Source organism: Bolinopsis microptera, chromosome 8 (genome assembly GCF_026151205.1).
Source record: "Bolinopsis microptera isolate Bmic1 chromosome 8, MBARI_Bmic_1.0, whole genome shotgun sequence".
NCBI classification, from domain to species: domain Eukaryota; kingdom Metazoa; phylum Ctenophora; class Tentaculata; order Lobata; family Bolinopsidae; genus Bolinopsis; species Bolinopsis microptera.
In genome coordinates, this window is record NC_087079.1 from 14,839,025 (window position 1) to 14,858,488 (window position 19,464).

The 19,464-nt window shown below is 37.4% G+C and overlaps 2 protein-coding genes across 5 annotated transcripts in view; one reads left to right on the forward strand and one right to left on the reverse strand.

Annotated features, from left to right (window-relative positions):
* Positions 1–19,464, forward strand: part of LOC134819343 (uncharacterized) — a 140,958-nt gene that overhangs the window by 92,479 nt on the left and 29,015 nt on the right. For all 4 annotated transcript variants that reach the window (XM_063829263.1, XM_063829260.1, XM_063829264.1 and 1 more), the window contains exons 4-9: positions 359–521; positions 685–793; positions 2,191–2,349; positions 5,788–5,930; positions 6,106–6,271; positions 6,549–6,735. In XM_063829263.1, coding sequence (XP_063685333.1) covers positions 359–521; positions 685–793; positions 2,191–2,349; positions 5,788–5,930; positions 6,106–6,271; positions 6,549–6,735 — 927 coding nt within the window. The remainder of the gene's footprint in view (positions 1–358; positions 522–684; positions 794–2,190; positions 2,350–5,787; positions 5,931–6,105; positions 6,272–6,548; positions 6,736–19,464) is intronic.
* LOC134819499 (glutamate receptor ionotropic, delta-2-like) lies at positions 15,202–18,929 on the reverse strand. The gene is made up of 3 exons (XM_063829455.1): positions 18,112–18,929; positions 16,722–17,953; positions 15,202–16,389 (listed from the first exon to the last, which is right to left on the reverse strand). Exons 1-3 carry the CDS (start codon positions 18,801–18,803, stop codon positions 16,154–16,156), a joined length of 2,160 nt encoding a protein of 719 aa, XP_063685525.1. The 5' UTR covers positions 18,804–18,929; the 3' UTR covers positions 15,202–16,153.

Here is a 19,464-nt window from a genome sequence, read left to right on the forward strand (position 1 = left end):
TCACATCTAATACCTTATTATTGTGCAAAACAATTTTCATTATTCGAGAAAAAGGAAAAAACTTTTGAAAATTTAACATTAGCCCTTAAAAAGGATCGCGCTGCTTTCAGTTTTTTAGCCCCAATCACAGTTTAACCCATATCACAGCTACAAGCTTCCACTTTTAGCCCCTATATCACGGCAGTGTGAGACCTAACATGTTGCGTCTCTTACAGCGTCCCCTATAGCGTCTCTTACAGCGTCCGCTATAGCGTCCCCTATAGCGTCTTTTACAGCGTCCCCTATAGCGTCCCCTATAGCGTCCCCTATAGCGTCCTCTTGCTCTGAGTTTTGAGTTCTGACCATTTTTATGTTTCAGTCTGCTAGACGTACCTGAAAAGCTGATCTGTGTGAGGGAAGAGAAATGCCGAGTAAACTTCCATCTACCACCCTGCATGATCAGAAAACGAAGAATTGACTCTGAAGATCTCAAACTCAATGTCACCATTGATAAACTGGATAGATATGATAACTTTGACATCGTACGTGCTTTGAATAATTCTTTAACTCAACATAATTCTTTAACTCGACATAATTTACCTATTTTATTGTCAGATCTCAAGAAATAAATAAATGCACATATTTGCCATCAACGCCCATCCACAATTAAATCATCTAACACCACATAACACCAATTATCCTCAGAAATTTTCTCGAGAAGAGCTGAAGAGCGCCGTTACTGACGTTCTCTCTCCGTATCTTGTCAAGGATAACCCCTGCGGCTCAGGCAGAGTACTACTGGGAAGCGTTTGCCGTGAGTTTTATAATGAATCATAGTTATTCTGTGTTTTTAAATTCCCATGCTTTGGTGAGTTAGAACGAGAATTTTCCCTAAAAATGTGTCGAAACCCTAAAAAATGTGTCAAGTATGTGCCTGTCCGACGAGTAGTCTATTTGGGAGTGCAGATATGCCAGGGCCCGAGTTAATTCACCGGACCCATCTTTAACGAAGTGCTAAGAAGTCAACTGATTAAAAATTAAGGATTCAGAAAAAGAATCCGCAAATTTGCGTCCAGATCAATAGCCTTACTGTTAATGTCAATAATATTTTAGCACATATTTAGTTCTATCAAATGTTGCCAATCACATTTCAGTGGCACTAAGCAAAATGTGACATCTGGAATGTCATTTTGGCCAATATTTCGCAGGAAAAAAACACGTTCTCTGTAGTAATTTATAACACTTTTAAGTTTGTGGTTGAGATAACTGAATACATAATTTATTGTAAATTTGTATTTCAGTATTATGTAATGGGATGGAAGTACAGGTGTAGCCATTCCACACCCTAGCTCCATAATATTAATATGAAGGACTTGTTTTAATTCTAAATTTAAACCTCAAATAAATCTTATATTCCTTACGATTTTAAACTTTTTTAAATTATCGGTCAAATCTTGTATCTTCGATCCTAACCACCAACTTCTAATTTATGGAAAAGTCAGGCAAGAAAAGAAGCCACATTTCGGGTCACAACGGTGTTACAATTTTAGGATAAATCAATCCATACATCGGGAAACACTTTTAGACTTTTAGTTAAAAGTAAAATAACAGTTTTATCTCTGGAATGAAACTTAATATAAATGTTTTCATCAGACAGAAGTATTCGCAACAAATACTCATGTAAATCATAAACCTACTGTGTATTTATATTATACTAGAAAGCCCGTGGTAACAGGGACGAAGCTAGTAGTATTCTTTCAAAAAATATCCATCCCAACCGAACATACAGCCGATTTAAATATAATACACTTTAAACACAACGTTATTACCACAAAACCGATCAAAATGACGTTAAAAAATCATTGCACGTGCATATTGTGTGCATTAAAACACCGTTGCTATGGAACGTTTTGGTTGTTACCTAAATTCCTATTTCTCATCTGATTTTCACGTGGGCGGTCGTACATACATACAACAAAAATAATTCTTTGAATTATAAGTAAGATTCAGTAATGGAACATCAGTTAAGGAATGGATATCAAATATTTATGTTACAGTAACTTAAGGGTGTAACAAGCTGTCATGTTCCGCCAGAAGAATGTCAAATTTCCCACTTTTGTGGATTCAACTTCCTGCCAAATTTGATGTTTTTAAAGATATACCAAACAGTAAACTACCCCGTTATGTTACCAACAACCCCCTATATTTCAGGAATGTGTCTACCTGGAACGTACACCACTCAGTGGAACACGTGTGATGCCTGCCCAGTGGGTACCTACTCGGACTCTACTGGAGTAAAGGAGTGTTCGCCCTGTCCGGAGCACCAGACGACCCATACCACTGGAGCTACAGGAATGGAACAGTGCCAAGGTAGGATTATACACTAATCAGATAGATTCCGCAATACCTGATAGAGGCTCACTGTACGGCAGATCATCTAATGACCATTACTATTCGAGTATAATAGCCTAATGGGAATTCTTCTATACAATCGATTATAACCGGTATCAAGTGTGAGTCTCCGATTTAACCAGGCTCATAATCTAGAAATGCATCGTTCTAAAGTTGATTTAGCGGTGTTAAATGTAGATCCAAGCCCATATCCAAAAAATTTTTAATTTCCTACATTCTCAATTTTTTCGTTTTCTGTGGCCCGCTCGCTTCGCTCGCATAAAATTTTACTTTTTTAGGGCCCGGAATGCTTTTTAATAGATAATCCTAGGTTACTTTTGGGGGCGAAGCCCCCGAAAATTTTGGAAATTTAAACTAGATTTGGCCTCCTGGAACGAATCTGACAATGGAGAACGATTTTAGCATACTTTTTTTTGATTTCAATTTTTATTGGGATAAATTGTCTGGATTCTAGAATCCCTAAACACTTGGCTTAACTAAAGCACGAAATAGGAGACAGCATGAAGTATCAAGAGTTTATAATTTTGGCAAAAATGTTTTCTCATCTACTACCATCACTTTCTGCTTTCAAGCTATAAACTAATACAGGGTTAAGGGAATTTGGAGAAGGAAGCAAGTATGAGACCAAATATTCAAGAAACAAGGAATTTAAATTTTCCAAAAATATAATAATGACTACCTTAATTCCCAAAAATTTGGGCGACAAAAAATTTGAGCGGGCCTCTCGCCCAAATTTTTTGCAGACCAAATTAATTGCATAAATCTTTTCCGTCTGCTAAATTTTTTGCTAACCAAACTTTTGGCATTTGGCCTGTGGCCCTGAAATCTATAGAAAGATGGCTTTTTCTTCGTATCCAAGTGAAATAATATTTGAAATTTTAGTTTTCCAATCTGTCATTCATGGCTTGACCAAGTAAAAAGGCTTATATTTTAAATGAATAGAAATAACTGGAATAGCTAACAGCTACTAATAAAACAAATGGATAGAGGTACGGATAGCTAGAGATTTAAACAAGATCTGCAAATGGATAATCATCCACCGTAAAGTCTGATCTACAAGCATCAGTTATACCCGACTTCTCAAAGCCTTTTCCTTATGTCATCTGGCCTCCCTTTTAAATATACAAAAAGTTCGTTGATCCAACGAGCGTGTATTTCACGGATCACTGTCAAGCGGGTATCAATTTAACAATTTATCATCACTGTATTTTTTTAGTAGTTACTGGGCAGATCGTAAATTTCACAATGTGAAACAACTCAGACTACCACCTAAATGCTTAAAATTGAAAGCAAAATGACTGGAATAATAAGGAATAATAATGAACTAAGGCAAATATCTAACTGAAATTTTAGTGGAAAATCGTTCATTTTTCGAAGAATTTGTGCCCAAATTTTCGGTCGCCCAAATGAGTTCAAATTTTCTGCCCAAATTTTTCGGGCTCAAATAAATTGTGCTCAATATAATGGCACACAAATTTTTGGGAACTAAGGTATTAGTATTTACTATTTAAATAAGATAGGAAACGCAACAAAGAATGCTTATGCATTATGCATGTTTAGACGTATTACATCAACTCATAATACTATATAATGTTCTTTGAACTCCTGACATAAAGTTATTACAATTGCATTGATGACCGTTCACAACATTACATGATTGATAATGCTATTATCAAAACTGGAATGGTAGTCTATATTGGGATTTGCAGAAGTTTTCTATAGCCGCCCCCATCCCCCCATGGGTGGTTTTTAGAAAAGAGTGCCCCTGACTGAGGACATTTAAATAACGGTCCAGCAACTTTTAGTCTGCTCTTTCACTTAAATTCCTACTGAAATATTATCGAAAATTCTCAGAGTTGGCTCTCGAATTTCCTACTTTTTGTCAAAAATTTCCTACATTCTTAGAATGCGAGAATGCGGGTTTTTGGATATGGGGATCCAAGGGTGTCCACAACGATGACTTACACCAAATTGAGCCCAAAGATGCTTATCTTATAATGTTTATGCAGTCATGTTCAGCTCTAGAGTTTGTAATGTGGTATTGATTGACACTGCAGTCTGCATGCAGGCACTGAAAATATGTCAATCTAATTGATAGAGGAAGTTGTAGCTGAGCTCTAATAAAAAATATATCAAGTTGGAAATTACTTACTACATTTACTACTTTTACTACTTTTATTATTAGACAACATTTCGTGAGATTCCTACCTTGTTTATCAGCTATTTTTGACGTAGGTAAGCTATCAAATGTCTCCTCTAGTCTATGGAAGGACTGAGAGAAACCCCTTCATAAATTGTCACGTTGAGGAGTATTTAGGAACAATTTGACTCTAGTCTATGGAGGGACTGCAAGGAAAACTCCTAGATGAATTGTCACGTTGAGGAGTATTTAGGAACAATTTAAATGTAAAACCTTTGAGGAATCAATTGCCTTAAGTTCAGCTATAAAAACCCAGATTACCTCTTAGCTTAGAACCCAAGAGTAGCACTTGCGGAATCCAGTTCCCTGATGCATTTCCTTCCTGGAGTTACTGGTACGTGAGGTGCTGTAGGGAGCATTGTAACTCAGTAGGGGGGGTTTCCAACATTCCGTGAACGAGTTTGCTCATTAATTTACTGAATTGAACTGTCCTGTTAACTTGTTATTAAATGATAAATGAGGTCCGTTGACAACAATGCATCATCACCGTTTACACCTTGAAGCTTACGAACACTTATTACTTATAGGAGTGACATTGCTCTCTAAATTAAATGCGAATCGCAAAGGCAGTCCGCTGATTTTTTTAAGCAACAAATCGGCTCCACGATTGACGTCTTGTTAAACAAGGCATAACATTTAGGATTCTTTGACATGATAATTGAATCAAGAATTAGCCACAGAATGTTGTGCTATAATCTTGACCACATACCCGGAAAATCAATTTCCTGGAGCGGATCACAGTAGACCTGTGATTATAATAGACCGCTCAGGTCTGTCGGCGTAGGAACAGTGCCGAAATTAGAGGAGATGATATGTAAGGAATCAGATGTAATTGTAACTGCAGCTTACAGTTCCGGGATAAAACAAGCGTTGCCACTGATCCTCGTGCCAGTTTACGCAAAAATTCGAAAAAAGTACGGAATTAGTACTCGAACTGGCTTCGTAAGATTAATTTTTCCTTGTGATCACTGAGATCACTACCAGTACTACTACTAGGGTCCTCACTTCAGGGCTTTAGATCCGAGACAATATATTGCTCTCCTCTGATATGGACCATTCTCACTAATCAGCAGTAAAGTGTCGGTATTCCGAGCAGAATTACAGCATGCTTGCATTCCTGGATTCCAAGCAGTGAGAATTTGTTGTACGAGGTTGATATCAAGATTCTTAACATAACAAATACTTCCATTCCTCAGAAAAGTGCTGGGTTGATAAGAAGATATCCTCAAGACACAACCTAATGTTCCCGTCACCAAACGTGGTAGTTTCTGGAGCCATCGTCACGCTACATTGTGGTAGGCATTGGGCCTTCGACCACAGCGGGACCGTTACCAAAACAGTAAGTCTTACAGGGACTGTTACTAAAACACCCTAAAACAGTAAGTTTAACACAATCTTTGAGTATGGAATTCAAAAAGTATATCGCCCGAACTTGCAAATATATCATTCTGATATCCTTTGCCTTGGCTATTCAAACAACATTTTACCACAACTACAAACACAACCTCTCCCAGGCTAAATGTGGGGAGCCCCTCCCAACGTGCAGTGTCCGGTCCTGCCCGGACCCCTGTACAGCTGGTTACCTCTGCAACTCCTGTCAGTGTGTGGATATCAACGCTAGGTGCGATGGGGTGGAACATTGTGCTGACAACAGCGATGAAGCGGCCTGCCCTGCTCAAGGTTATTCTCTACCTTATCAGTGATAAGAAGTCATTAACATTAAGTGATAAGTTATTGTTTTATGTTAATGACTTCTTTCAATTATCTGGAAAACTCACAATTGGCTAAATTAAGTTCACGTAAATGCACATATCAGTATGAAGAAACAACTCCTTGAGACTGATAGTTAGCACGAACCTTTGAAGTAAATCTGACTATTTTATCTATTTTTTATTAAAATATGTTATTTTACTTCCTAAATTGTTTACAAACTAAGATAGGCCAACTCTCCCCTCAGTGGATGCGCCCAGCTCTCTTCAGCTGTCCCGTGACGGTCTCACGTACGTTTCTGTCCCTCGCACGTGGTCCAGAACATCAGATATTGCTGTTTGTTTGTGGGCCCGACTGAAACTCTCCTCTTCCTTCTCCTCACTCGTCAGCTTCGAGCTAGCTGAATCTCACTCTCTTTGGATTCAACTCACCAGGTGAGATTTATTTTCAATTTCATTTTAAATAAAAGGCCAACAACGAGGTAAAGTTGATACCTCAGTTGGTTTTTTTATTTATTGTTTATTTATGTATTTGTTTTTATCCCGATCTACGCGATCTATCTTTATCCCGATCTACGCGTTGTTGGTTACTTCGTTCTAGCCAAGAGATACTAGAGTGTAAAGTGGTTGAATTTGATCTTGTTGGAATTCTTTCTTTAAATTTTATTAATTGTCTATTGAAGGAACATTGAAACAACAGAATACAGATTAAATCTAAAGAAATATTTAAGAACAGCTGTAGATCGCACTTTAAGAATGGGTTTTTTGTGGAAACCCATTTTAAACGTCCTCAAATTATCATTATAGAAGTGTCGACTCGTTGACAGTACCAAAAAACATTAAAAATTTTACACGGAAAACATTTCGCTCAGCTCAGAAAAGATAAAATCAATAAACTTCGAATAACATTTTCCAAAGTTATAGCTGTTTCATAGCTTTATATTCAGCAATATTAATACCTCTTATTTAATTCGCCAATTTGACTTAATTGTTCAGTTTAACTTCTGGAATAGCTTTTCGAAACCAGACTATGATGTCTTAGAGGAGGTCTTCGTAGGATCTTCACCCTGATGAACTCTCTCAAACTGGGGATGGTAAGGTAGTACACGTAGATGTTAGACATTATGTTAAGAGCGGTGAAAGGGGTGGCGAACCCCCAGAGCAAGCTTAAGTCAGCAGTCTTATCTATATATAAGTAGAGTGAAATGGACGAGATAGGAGTGACGGAGATGACATAGATGATAGCAGTGATCACCACAGTAGCAACACCTCGCAGCCTCGTTCTACCCCCACTCCTCTGTGCAACCCTCCTGGCCTTACCAAGATAACAGAGGATAAGACTCGTGGTAATGATCATGATTATCACTGGGAGAAACAGAGTGATTCCGTTTAGGAAGTAAGCTAAATAGTTTACCGGCCACAGAGTTCCTTGCATAATCACTTCGTACCCCACCGTCATTACAAGTATTCGGAAGGTTGCCGGTGAAATGTTCGCGAATAACCATATCAAGGCACATGTTATATGAGCACTTTTAATGGTCCATCTTGGTATGTGAGCGGGATATTTTAGCATCAACAACTTGCTTGTGCTGAGAAGAGCGATTAGAATTGTGTTGGCTCCAAATATAACCTCATCCACATACCTTTGAATGTCCATCAGAGGGTCTTCTAAGACCCATCTGTTAGCGATCAAGGATGCTGCATTGGGTAAAACGAAAGAGAAGCATGAAATCAGGTCGGATACCGCGATATGCTGCATAATAGTGACAATGAACTTGTTTAGTCTTATACCATTGGGCTGTAATGAAGCAGCTAAGACGATAGAATCTCCTATCAGAGATGAAATTAGGACGAACAAAAAATAAGCCACCAGCAAGTATCGGATTTTCACGTCTTCAGTCATAAATGATACCAGATAAGAAGTTGTACGAGGTACATCTGAGGTAGTGATAGAAGGCATTGAGTCAGAATATCACAAGCAGCAGGGACTAAACAATACAACGTCAAGTTAGGGCTGCCAGAGAGATCTTCAAACCTGGCTGATCATTGCTCCATAAATCCTGGAATTAAATATGTAAATTAAATACGTAAATTAAATTCGGTCTTAATTTTATAGTAATTGTTGACTCGAGTAGGCTTAGAAAAGTTTTTAACATTATATTTACAATAAGTAAAATCATAAATTTTCTACAGAAATCGCAGGAAATAATCACTTGAGTACCAAGAAATAAAGCTTTCAAAAGTAGAATTGCGGATAACTTACGAAGTTAAGCATGCGCGTCTTAGCCGTTTATAACAATTGATATAGTTTAGTTAAATCCCTCTTACGACACGAATAAAAGCAGAATATTCTAAAATTAAGCTACCAGTGGAGTATTTAATCCTAATTATCATATTTTATTCATTGAGGTGATGATTGACAAGTGTGGACGCGAGAGAGACCTGAGCTTGATATCATCTCTCAACCCTTAATCGTGTAATTCTAAATTAAACCAAACTAAAATATGTTGTTGTGTATCGTACTCGTCGCAGTGTAGTACTTGATTTCTCACTTTAACCAAATTAAACTAAAATATGTCGTGTCCTTTATTGTATTAATAGTAGTAGCGCTGATATGATTTAGATTAAAAGAAGTAGAAAGTAGCAAGATAAGACAGGAGACCGATTACGCCTCACTCCACTGACGTATCAAATATAAATTGACTACACGTATCTTCTAACTTGAAACAAAGAAGCTTCTAAAATATTTGAAACTAAATTCACTTTCTTAGCCCAAGTTCTGTCCTGTCCAGATTTACCATTTAGGGAAATCAAGTATAGTTATGCAAATAATAAATGGTGCAGAGTAGCTCCTTTGATCTTTTGATCTTTGGAGAAGTGCGACATTCTAACTTCTTAGTATGGCAGCTACCGTCATAATTTCATAAGGGTAAAGGTAACGACCGAAGCGGCTATTACCAATCTTGAAACCGAATCAAGCCGGGGGTCCTTAATTCCAAAAGTAAAACTAAGGGGTGGTTGGTAGGGGGGCGGTCACGGGCCCTCTCGAAAACAAGTTCCACATACAAATCAGGGCGAACCCCACTTAGGCACCTAAGTCAAATAGAATAGAAACAAAATCTGGTTTACCTAATTCCTGACTGAGCTGACACGGAACCAAAATTTCCTGATCTATTTTATATTCACCAAAATGAAATAACCTTATTGAATATTACATGTATTCTCAAAATGAGCATTCTCAATTTGATAAACTTCAATGCATATGAATGAAATCAGGTTAATTAGATATTAAGTGATGTCTCATTAAAGTAGACAAATAATGTCTTTACAAATGAAAATCGGTATCAACTGCAAACTAAAAGGTTGATCAATAGCAAGTTGATGAAATTCCGATTTAGAAATCCGACATGTATATGAGGTGAAATGAAGGTATACCGGAGCAAACCGGATATCGCTCTGGAATTCTGGCAGGTTCCTAGAAGACTTCATTATTGGGAAAATTTACAATGTTCGAGCCACCGATCAGAATTCTATTGCACCATGAAATTTGTAACCAGACGTTGCGTGGCATGACACGCCCACTGGACTGTCTGGGCCGTCTATTTGAAAAATAGTTGACGTCGCAACGTGAGACAAAACATTTTGCCGCATCAACGAAACTTTACCACTTCAACATAGACGTGCTACGTATCTGAGAGTGTCTAATTGCTGTAAGGTGTAAGACCTTACTTGCTCTCACTAAGATAATGTAGCAGGTAAAAGATAAAACCCAGTCATGCAATGAGCTGGCTTGAAGATCTGAGAGAAGAGCGGTATAACATTAAGTCTTATACGAGGACTGGATTCCTCAGACATGTTACCCATATGAAGTTCATTATAATCTGTAAATTGTAAGTCATTAGAGGCGAGATTACAACGTGGGGAGGTCTGACAATTATTGCATAACCAGACCAAGACAGTGGCGTAACAAAGGGCCTGTAGACCAAGCTATGCGGGAGGGGAGGGGGGGGGGCATCAGAGGGCGGCGATTTTCGCGAATTGTAGGTCTTTTTTTAACGAAACATGATACGATTTGCAGAAACACAAACAACTTAACGGTCGACTCGAAACAATATTTTGAGGTACGAAAAGGTTCGGAAGGGGGCACCAAAAAGCTGTGGGTGGGGGGGGGGGGGGGGGGCACAAAAACGACCTGACCTTTTTCTTTTTTTTTCAAGGATCTAAGGAAATTTGTGCCAATCCCCCCTCCGGCCTCCTTAATTAACCGTTATCAAGAACCAACCACCTCCCCCTCCTGGCAGCAATATTACGTAATCACTTATCAAGGCCTGACCCCATCGATTACGTAATATGCGAACGACTCCTAATGTTGTTCATGAAATTAAACTTTGTGGCTGCCCTATGATTTATTGATAAGTAAGTACAAATCTTATGAATATCATGGTGTGCAGCAGTAAACAAATCATGGAAGATGAAGGGGTCCATATCATGACACCGTATAATAAAATATGTATAACCATTTTGTCTAAATTATTGAATATTCATTCGAGTTGCAAAATTTTATAATTCAATTCAATTCTTAGACTAATCTTTCGTAAAGTGGTGGGAGGGGGTATTATAATAGTATAATGAATGACGAAAATGCTATGCCAATATATGGGTATATAATATATACGCTATGGGTATATAATATATACCGTAATATGATAATAAATTAAAGTTTAATTAAGCTACAAATTTTACTCAGCAGTGTTTAATCTAGACAACCCAGAAATGTTCTGGAATATTAATAGGAATGAGACAAACATTGTATAACATAGGATACAACGCACTAATCTTGTGGGAGATGGCACCAACTATAGTAACAACAGTAAATAGAGAACAAGTGCATGTGACTAAAATTACTCCCAACTCAACTGATATACGTACTCACTACTCAAGTTCGACACGCACTCTAGTTCGACACGTACTGTAGTTCGACAAACCCTAAGGTTCGACAAGAAAACTTCGACTGCGTCGAACTAGAGTTTTGAAATCTCCGATCTCAATTCTCAAGCAACGATCCTTTACGAGCTTGAAATGTATTCGTTTGTATGATTTCCACTTGTTTCATGCTGTTCAGCTATGTGTATAATAATCCATATCTATGAACATCTAATTGACCTCAGACTCAATTGTTAGTTAGCAGAATTGTAGACTTAGCGGAGAGATAAAAGACTATCGTGGTAACTCGTACTCCGTTTTATAGATCTAGATTGTTGAGTACGCTATATAAATATGTATCTACCACATATGACATAGGGCACATACCACACTTTATATTAAAACTATACTAAAAGGTTCTGGAATTGCTAACCGCTGGTTGCTAGATATCAGAAAATTGTTTTATCTGCCATTGAACCCTGTGATCCTATGATGAGGACCCGGCGGTCGGCAATAGCCGTTGGATCACATGCAGAAACTATTTGCCGAACTAGAGTACGCTACCTGGACTCTAGTTCGACACGTACCGAAGTTCGACAGGGGCCGTGATATCTGGCGAACTTAAGTTGTCGATCTATAGTGCGTGTCGAACTAGAGTACGTAAATCAACTCAACTAGCCAGCAGCAATGCAACATCTCTATAGAGCTGTAGCTTTATAATCAAAGACGAGAGGAGCTAATAAGCAAATATTATTCAAGTTTATTAGTCATCCTATTCTCCTCCAGTTTCAGATCGAAAAATATCACGTTTTCATTGTCAACAACATCGAAAACGTGTGTTACGATACATTTATGTTTCGTTTAATGTCACTAAAATTATCGCAGAAAAAGTGAAGGAACATAAATTCGAAGAGTAAATAATTATCTGCACTATCACAATGCTGGCAAGCATGACCGTGCCTCTTATATTCACAATACTTATTACCCCCTTTACTTATATTTACCCCCTTTACTTTTATACCCCTTTATTGTTTTTCAGGCATTAAGACTCATCGAAAGTAGTTCAGCAGGTATATTTAAGTTCAAATCATTCTAATTCAATGTTAAAGATGACAGGAACAAGAAATAGTTATGTGGAGGTTTTTAAGAAATTTGCGCAAAATACGCGCCAGCGTGTTATAAATTCGGTAAAAAACCCAAAATCGCCATATTCAGGTGCCTTAAAACCATGTTAAAATTGAGCTAGCTCAATTTGGGAAAGCTCATGTTTCTGACGCTGTATAAACGCGACAAAGGTGCACGTGCATTTTGCAGAAAAGATGCTGCACGTGCAAAACAAGCGCTGCACGTGCAACCTATACAAGCTATAAAACTACGAGCCACAAGTGCTCTGAAGATTACTCAGCCCATCCCTGTCTGAGGATAATCCATAACATCAGTAACAAAGAGATTTAAACATTCGTCTATAACATTTAAAAGTTATTGAGTTTAACCGCTGATGTTTGGTTATCACTTATTATCAAGTCCTGGTCGGTAATATTGTAATATAAAGGTAATCAGTGTAAAAGGGAACCGCATTAGAATTTAACATTGACGAATAATGAATATCACTACCGAGCACTCTTACCATAGCTAGTCTAATAATTAAATCAGACATTTGACCTCTATCATCACTGCAACAAGTTAAAACATTGTTGCTTGACTAGTCCAGAACAGTATAATACCCACCGCGCCAAGAAATAAGAATCATATAAAAATTATTTGACTGTCTGGTCTCGAGACACCTCCGAACGTTACAAAATAGTCGCTGTTAACAGCAACTAATATACCACCAATTAAGGAACAATCAGACTGAGAATTACTGGTTCCCAGACCTAATTTTTATGTGAAATTTTTTTAGAGAACAGTTTAGGAGAAGGTACAAAACTTCTGCAATTGAGGGCGTTATGCTGTTATTGACCATGGGTGATGGGTATATGCACAGGATGACCAAGGCTCGACCGAAATCCTGGTCCCGGTCAAAATCCCGGTCCCGGTCAAAATTTGGCATTTTAGCCGGGACCAAACTGGGATTTTCTCTAAATCATTGCTTATTTTTGTCAATCTATTATGATTCATGATGCATAGTTCGCAACCAACAATAAGTTGTTACGTAACAAAATGCAATTTAGAAACTAAATATAAATCACACAGGCATTCCTGACGCATACCTGACATTGCTAATCAGTAATCTGCAACTGATAAAATTCTAAAAGAATGCAATACAAAGCTTTTTAGATGCTGTTATCATTACTGATTGCACAGTAAAAGCTGATGACATAGTATAATATCTAAGGTCACGCGGTATGAAAAACAAATGTTTTATTGGTTGAGCAGTTATCTCAATAAGTAGATTGTGCGTAATAGATAAAGTGTCGCACTGATAGACCACAATGGCTACTGATCACTGCTCAGATTGTTATAGATACGGATAACCAAATACCATGATGAGTATGTTTTACGCTAAAATCAAAATGGGGAATATTATGGAAATCTAATATACTAATGAACCAAGTTGTTGACATAGCATACTGTTTAAATACACCTGACACCATTATTAATCTATCACCCCAAGGTTTGACTGTTGAATCACCTCCAGGGATCCATTATGATAAAATTTGCCTCTATAATATAAATACGAAGTTTCTGAATATTTTGATGTTCAGCCTGAGCTTCCAATGAAAATTCGTAACGTAAAAGTGTGTCCAGCCATTCAGGAAGTTATATTTGCAACATTTTCTATATAATATAGTCAGCTTGGAAATGTAATTTCTAATATGTAATGATAAACCTTGTTATTAATAATATTGACCTTATTATAGACATTTTTTCTGGATTTGTCAAATATTTGATTCGGCTGATAGACGGCTTTGCAAAGTGATTTATCAGATATGTGCAAAGTGATTTATCAGATATGTGCAAAGTGATTTATCAGATATGTGCAAAGTGATTTATCAGATATTTGCAAAGTGATTTAATACTTTCAACACTTCTTAAAATAAATAATTTGATAATATGAGTATGACGTAAAAATGTCGAAACGTTATTCAGCTATTTATTTCCATTAGAATCTGTCTTCACTGAGTCTATTCAGAAACAACCATAAATTTGAATGAAAGATATTATACAGAAACCAACTAGTTTCACAAAACCAATACATGTTTTCTGACGAACGCGCTTTCAAATAACAGTTTGTTGCTCGTATATTAAGATGCAGTGAAACTATCGGACCACGATGCATGGGGACTTGCCACCCCATGGCAACATTAAAACATATCGGCTCTGTTACATCGTTTCCTCAAATTATTTGTGTTGAAAGTATTAAAAAGTATTAAATATAACACCTACTCCGGCTCTTTGCAGTTTTGAAGCACTTTAAGAATAGAAATTAGAAAAAACTACCGGGACTGAAGTTATAGATTAGATTTTAAGATCTATTGTATAATTTTATACGTCAGATCACGAAGTTCAAAAGTTTCCGGTCTAAAATTGAACTATCGTACAAAACCAATGTGTCAAAGTTAGTATATCGTATCATATCGTATCGTTCATTAATATTAAAAGTCTTTTTAAAAAATAGTTTAAAACGTGAAAATATGACGGGGAAAGGAAAACATTCGCACTTAACCGAATGTGTCTCAAATTATTGTTGAGTTTATTTGTACCTTTCATCAAGACGTTTAGCTAATGTAATGTTAGTGGTCAGTAAATACACCGTGACTAAATTGTAAGGAACGGTAGATAAAAGAAGCTATTACACAGGATAAAACGGTCGATTTGGGGCCATTGATCTTGTCACGGTGTAATGTTATAATTTCATTATAACATGATAAGCTAGTAATTAGCGTATCATCCGTTAACTTTGATACAAAGGTTTGCTGAGTTCCCTTTGATATGCTGCATATGAAAATTAGTCGTTTATTCAATGAAACAAGATTTAACATTGTTAGGGAAAATAGTCAGAATCTTGAACAATATATAAATTATAAGGTGATGAATTTGATTAAATCAGAAATTTCATAAATTTTTGAAGGTAAAAAATAAATTGGCCCAAACATTTCTACCCGAAAACAGAAAATACCTCAAAGATATTAGTAATGCGAAACCTAAGATTCAAAATATAAAAAACAGTAAGAAAATAATTTTCCTAAAAAGTTTAACCCAAAAAAAGGAACTAAAGTATCTTGAATCTTGATAATATCGACCTGAAAGAAAAACTTCAAAAAATCGGAGTTTAAGATGAATCACGTGATTCCCAAAGTTCATTCTAATTTCCACCGTATGAGCTTTGTTTCACCTCAGCCTTTTAATTGTCCTACCTTATCTTGGGTGATGTATTTAAACTCTTAGATCTTCTCCTTTAAACCACTCCTCTTTCATTTCAATGTATTTGGAGACAACACGCTTTCTCAAACATCTATAAAAGGTATCACCGGTCCTTCTGCTATCTTTGCTAGTCACGTGAAGTATTTCCAAGACAACCGCTATGAGAGAAATCATAATACCGACACCCAACATGAGAAAAAGGCCAGATAGCACCTGAATATCAAACCTAGTAGAATCCTGGGAGTCTTTGCAAAAAGACTTGCCATCAGCTGAATACCAATTCTCTATCGTTGATGTTAGCCATCCTTCTGAACGGTACTGTAAAAACTTCTTGTTGATTATTGGTGCAAAAGGGGAGTTGGCTCGCATTGCAACTGCCCAGTGGTTTATGAACTTCCCTGTCTTGATAATTGTTTTATTACAATCGTCTTTTAGGTTGAATTCTAGGACAGATGACTCGTCAATGAAGACGAACCCACCTTCTTTTACAATTCCTATCCCTTCATCCAAACGTTCAAATTTCCTTGCCTTCCGTGCTACTTCATTGTACTTTTTGTTCAGATGATCAGCCATCATACTGCCCATATTTCCTATCCGCCAACAGGCCCCAGGAGTAATCTCTCTGAGTCAGCAAGTCTTCTAGACTGTAGATATTTGCACCTGACCAGTTCATGGTCAGGTGAGCTGTCAGATTGGCTGTGTACATTGAAGTTAGTATCATAACGAAGAACCACCAAGTGAAGAGAAGGAATCTTCCGGAGGGCGCCGTAGGTAGTTTATCTGTTCCTTGTAGGACAAAGCCTGAAATAAACTGATTTTTTAAATAAGTTTAAAGTTACTCCTTGCAGGTGACTTTTATATGATCTATTTATAGGTATTATATACAATATACATGTACGATATTGATGCAATTATTGATTACAAATCTGAACATACTTGATGTTATAAAAGATGATAATGAAAATGGCTCTTTACCTATACTATGGTATCCCATACTAAGCGGGCTAAAAATAATATTATTTAGATTCTTGTAAAACTTAGCTGGGGGTATAGGTATTTATGTATATTTATGAGGTTGCCCCCCCCCCCCCCCCCCCCCCCTTGTTACCTGTTCCTACCAGCCATGTTGTTACCTGTTCCTATCAGCCATGTTGAATTACTTAAGTCGAGGGTATTTCCATGATCAAAAACTTCGTCAACCAAGCAATCGTGTGTCTTTGTATCTGCAAATCGACACATCCTTTCAGCTTTCACTTTCCTTCTAAGAAAGCATTGCTCGCAAGAACATACCTGCATTGAATGGATCTTCTTCCCGAAGTCTCCCAATGGAGAAAATTTACTTAGAAAGTTGGTCAACAAGGTAATTAGTACAACCAGTCCTATGATGGATACCCAAACTGATTGATGGAAGGGTTCTAGAAAGAAAAACATGTTTGAAGAACTCCGTGTTGATTTTGGGTAAACAGCCATTGCGAGTTGGTCTTCAAAGAAAGGAGATGAGAAGTCGATGACTTGAGAACGCGCAGCATTTATAGCAAGAGCTGTCGTTAGGTCAATTCTTGACTCGATGATGTCTTTAACCATTCCATTCCAAGCTCCTGTGTCCTTTTGGAAGGCACCATATTTGTTCTTATGAGGTCGTACATACTCATAGGTGAAATTCAGATCCTTTGAAAGTCGTTCGATTATGTCTGTACACCACCCGTACCAGCAGTCAGGGTCAGAAAACTGGTTTTCAGTGCAGCTATCACTCATCATGGCAATTGGTGGCTCATGAATTGTACCAACTCTGAGATGATAGCCGGTTAGACTACTACCGAAACCACTAGGTGAAGTGTAGTGTGGGCCTACGAAGACAATATCTTTTCTTTCTTCCCACGGTGTTAAACTGTTGTCTGGAGCAACCAGTCCTACGGTTTCTTGCCAACTCCCTACTTTCACAAAGGCCCTAAAATTGAAATTCATGACATCGTAAGTGGGATTTGCAATCCCGTTGGGAAGGCTCATTATTTCATCAAAAACTTCTATTCCCCCAAGCCAAGCATCACTCGAATCGCAGGTTTGAGAGGGCTCACTGTCCCAACTACCCTTTAAGTCCATCTTACTTAGTGCCCGGTGAACTAACTTTATTCCGTCTGAAACTTTAACAGACGATAAACGGAAATCAGAAGGATCACCTCCTGCAGAAACATAAGCAGCTTTGGTATCATTGTAGCTCTCCGAATCTTTACCATAATTGGGCAATGTCGCTAGGTACCCACTATACATACCATCCTCGTTAGTTGTTACCTCAAGCTGGGCTGCAACACCGTCCGTGGCGATCCAAACAAATCCCTCCTCCATCAACCCCATTTTATGTGCCTCCCTGAAATATTTGTAAGTTAATTTACAAATTACTTGTCAGATTTGAGGATAGAACATAATTCCTACTTAGCAAATTACGTTATGTAATGACTTTACGACTTTACGAGATTGGCAGGATAATGGTCAAAATTGGGACAATCCAATTATAATTTACTAAACCTGACGATGGTATCTGCGAATCTGGTACCACAGTTTAGAACGATAACTTTTTCCAGTGAGTCTTTGATCAGCGTAAGTTCTTTAGTGAACATATCCACGTTAATGTCGGCTACGTCAAGTGCAGCATTAAAATACTGAACGGTATTCGTTTTGAATTTGCCACTCTGCGAAGCTAGATGCTGCAATTGTACTACCCCGTCAATACCGTAGTCATCGGCCGAGGCAAGGATTGAAAACTGGTGCCATTTGTACGTCTTCAGCAAGTCAAATACAGCTTGACTTTGATAGATATCTGAGGGTGAAAGTCGAACTATATCAACTTTTCCACTGCCTGCAGATTCCAGAAATGGATTCGTAGCTGTACCAGAAATAATAGGGATGTTAAACTGGCTAGCTATGTTAACTTGTACCTTTGTCAAAGTGGAACCTGACGCAGAAAGTATTGCTACAACGTTTCGTTCCAGCAGTGAGCAGATACTCTGCATAATACTGAGATAAGTTGGTTCATAAGACACTTCCTGGAGATGAACAGTAGTGCTGGATTGGTCTAGCTGTGTCACAGTGAAAGCGGAGAGTCTCCTGATGGCAGCTGATGTTTCCGGACTGGCAGCGTTTAGGAGTAGGCCGACTTCATAGCCATGAAACATGGACACAGCCTGCATCGCTAACATAAGTAGAGATTGTCGCAACATCCTATCGATGATTGAATGATGTATCGTCAAGAGAACTGTTGAGATGATGGTCGACAAAGAAAATATTGATGGATTCGGCCTTATCTCATCGATAATAAATGCTCTCAAGAATCTTAAAGCTATAACTGGTCCAAAGGGAGATGTTTGTAAATGATTAAATAGTCTCATTATCGAAGATTCTGGTTAACTTATTATTAATTTCTAATATCATCCAAATATCAATCATAGGATCCATTCTTAATGGTGAATTTATTGCCAGTGCTTATTATAATACTTAAAGGCACCACTTCAAAATATACTAGAACATAACCTATAAAATCTGCTTATTAAAAAGTTATTACTGTCATCAAATAAGATCCAGCGATTTCTTCGCAACTTTTAATATACATAGAATAAAATAATCGATATCCTAATTCATGATATAATATATAATATCATAATTGATTACTTATCAGTTATAGATTATCGACCCACGTACCTTATAGCTAGGTTCTTATGGTATTCACAGAGCCAGAAAGAATTAATAAGCTCAATTATTAGGCTTTATAGTTTATCGTATCGTGGCGCGATAAAGTGTCTTTTTAATTGAATAAACAACTCGATAGCTTATGAAACTTTTTTAAACCGCCATTATATAACTCAATAAAAATTGAATCTCATT

Coding starts and splice junctions, on each gene's coding strand:
- LOC134819499 (XM_063829455.1), bottom strand. CDS start 18,803: ATGTTGCGACAATCTCTACTTATGTTAGCGATGCAGGCTGTGTCCATG. Junction 17,954..18,111: donor TTCGCAGATACCATCGTCAG/GTTTAGTAAATT, acceptor CAAATATTTCAG/GGAGGCACATAAAATGGGGT. Junction 16,390..16,721: donor AACATGGCTGATAGGAACAG/GTAACAACATGG, acceptor AGTTTATTTCAG/GCTTTGTCCTACAAGGAACA.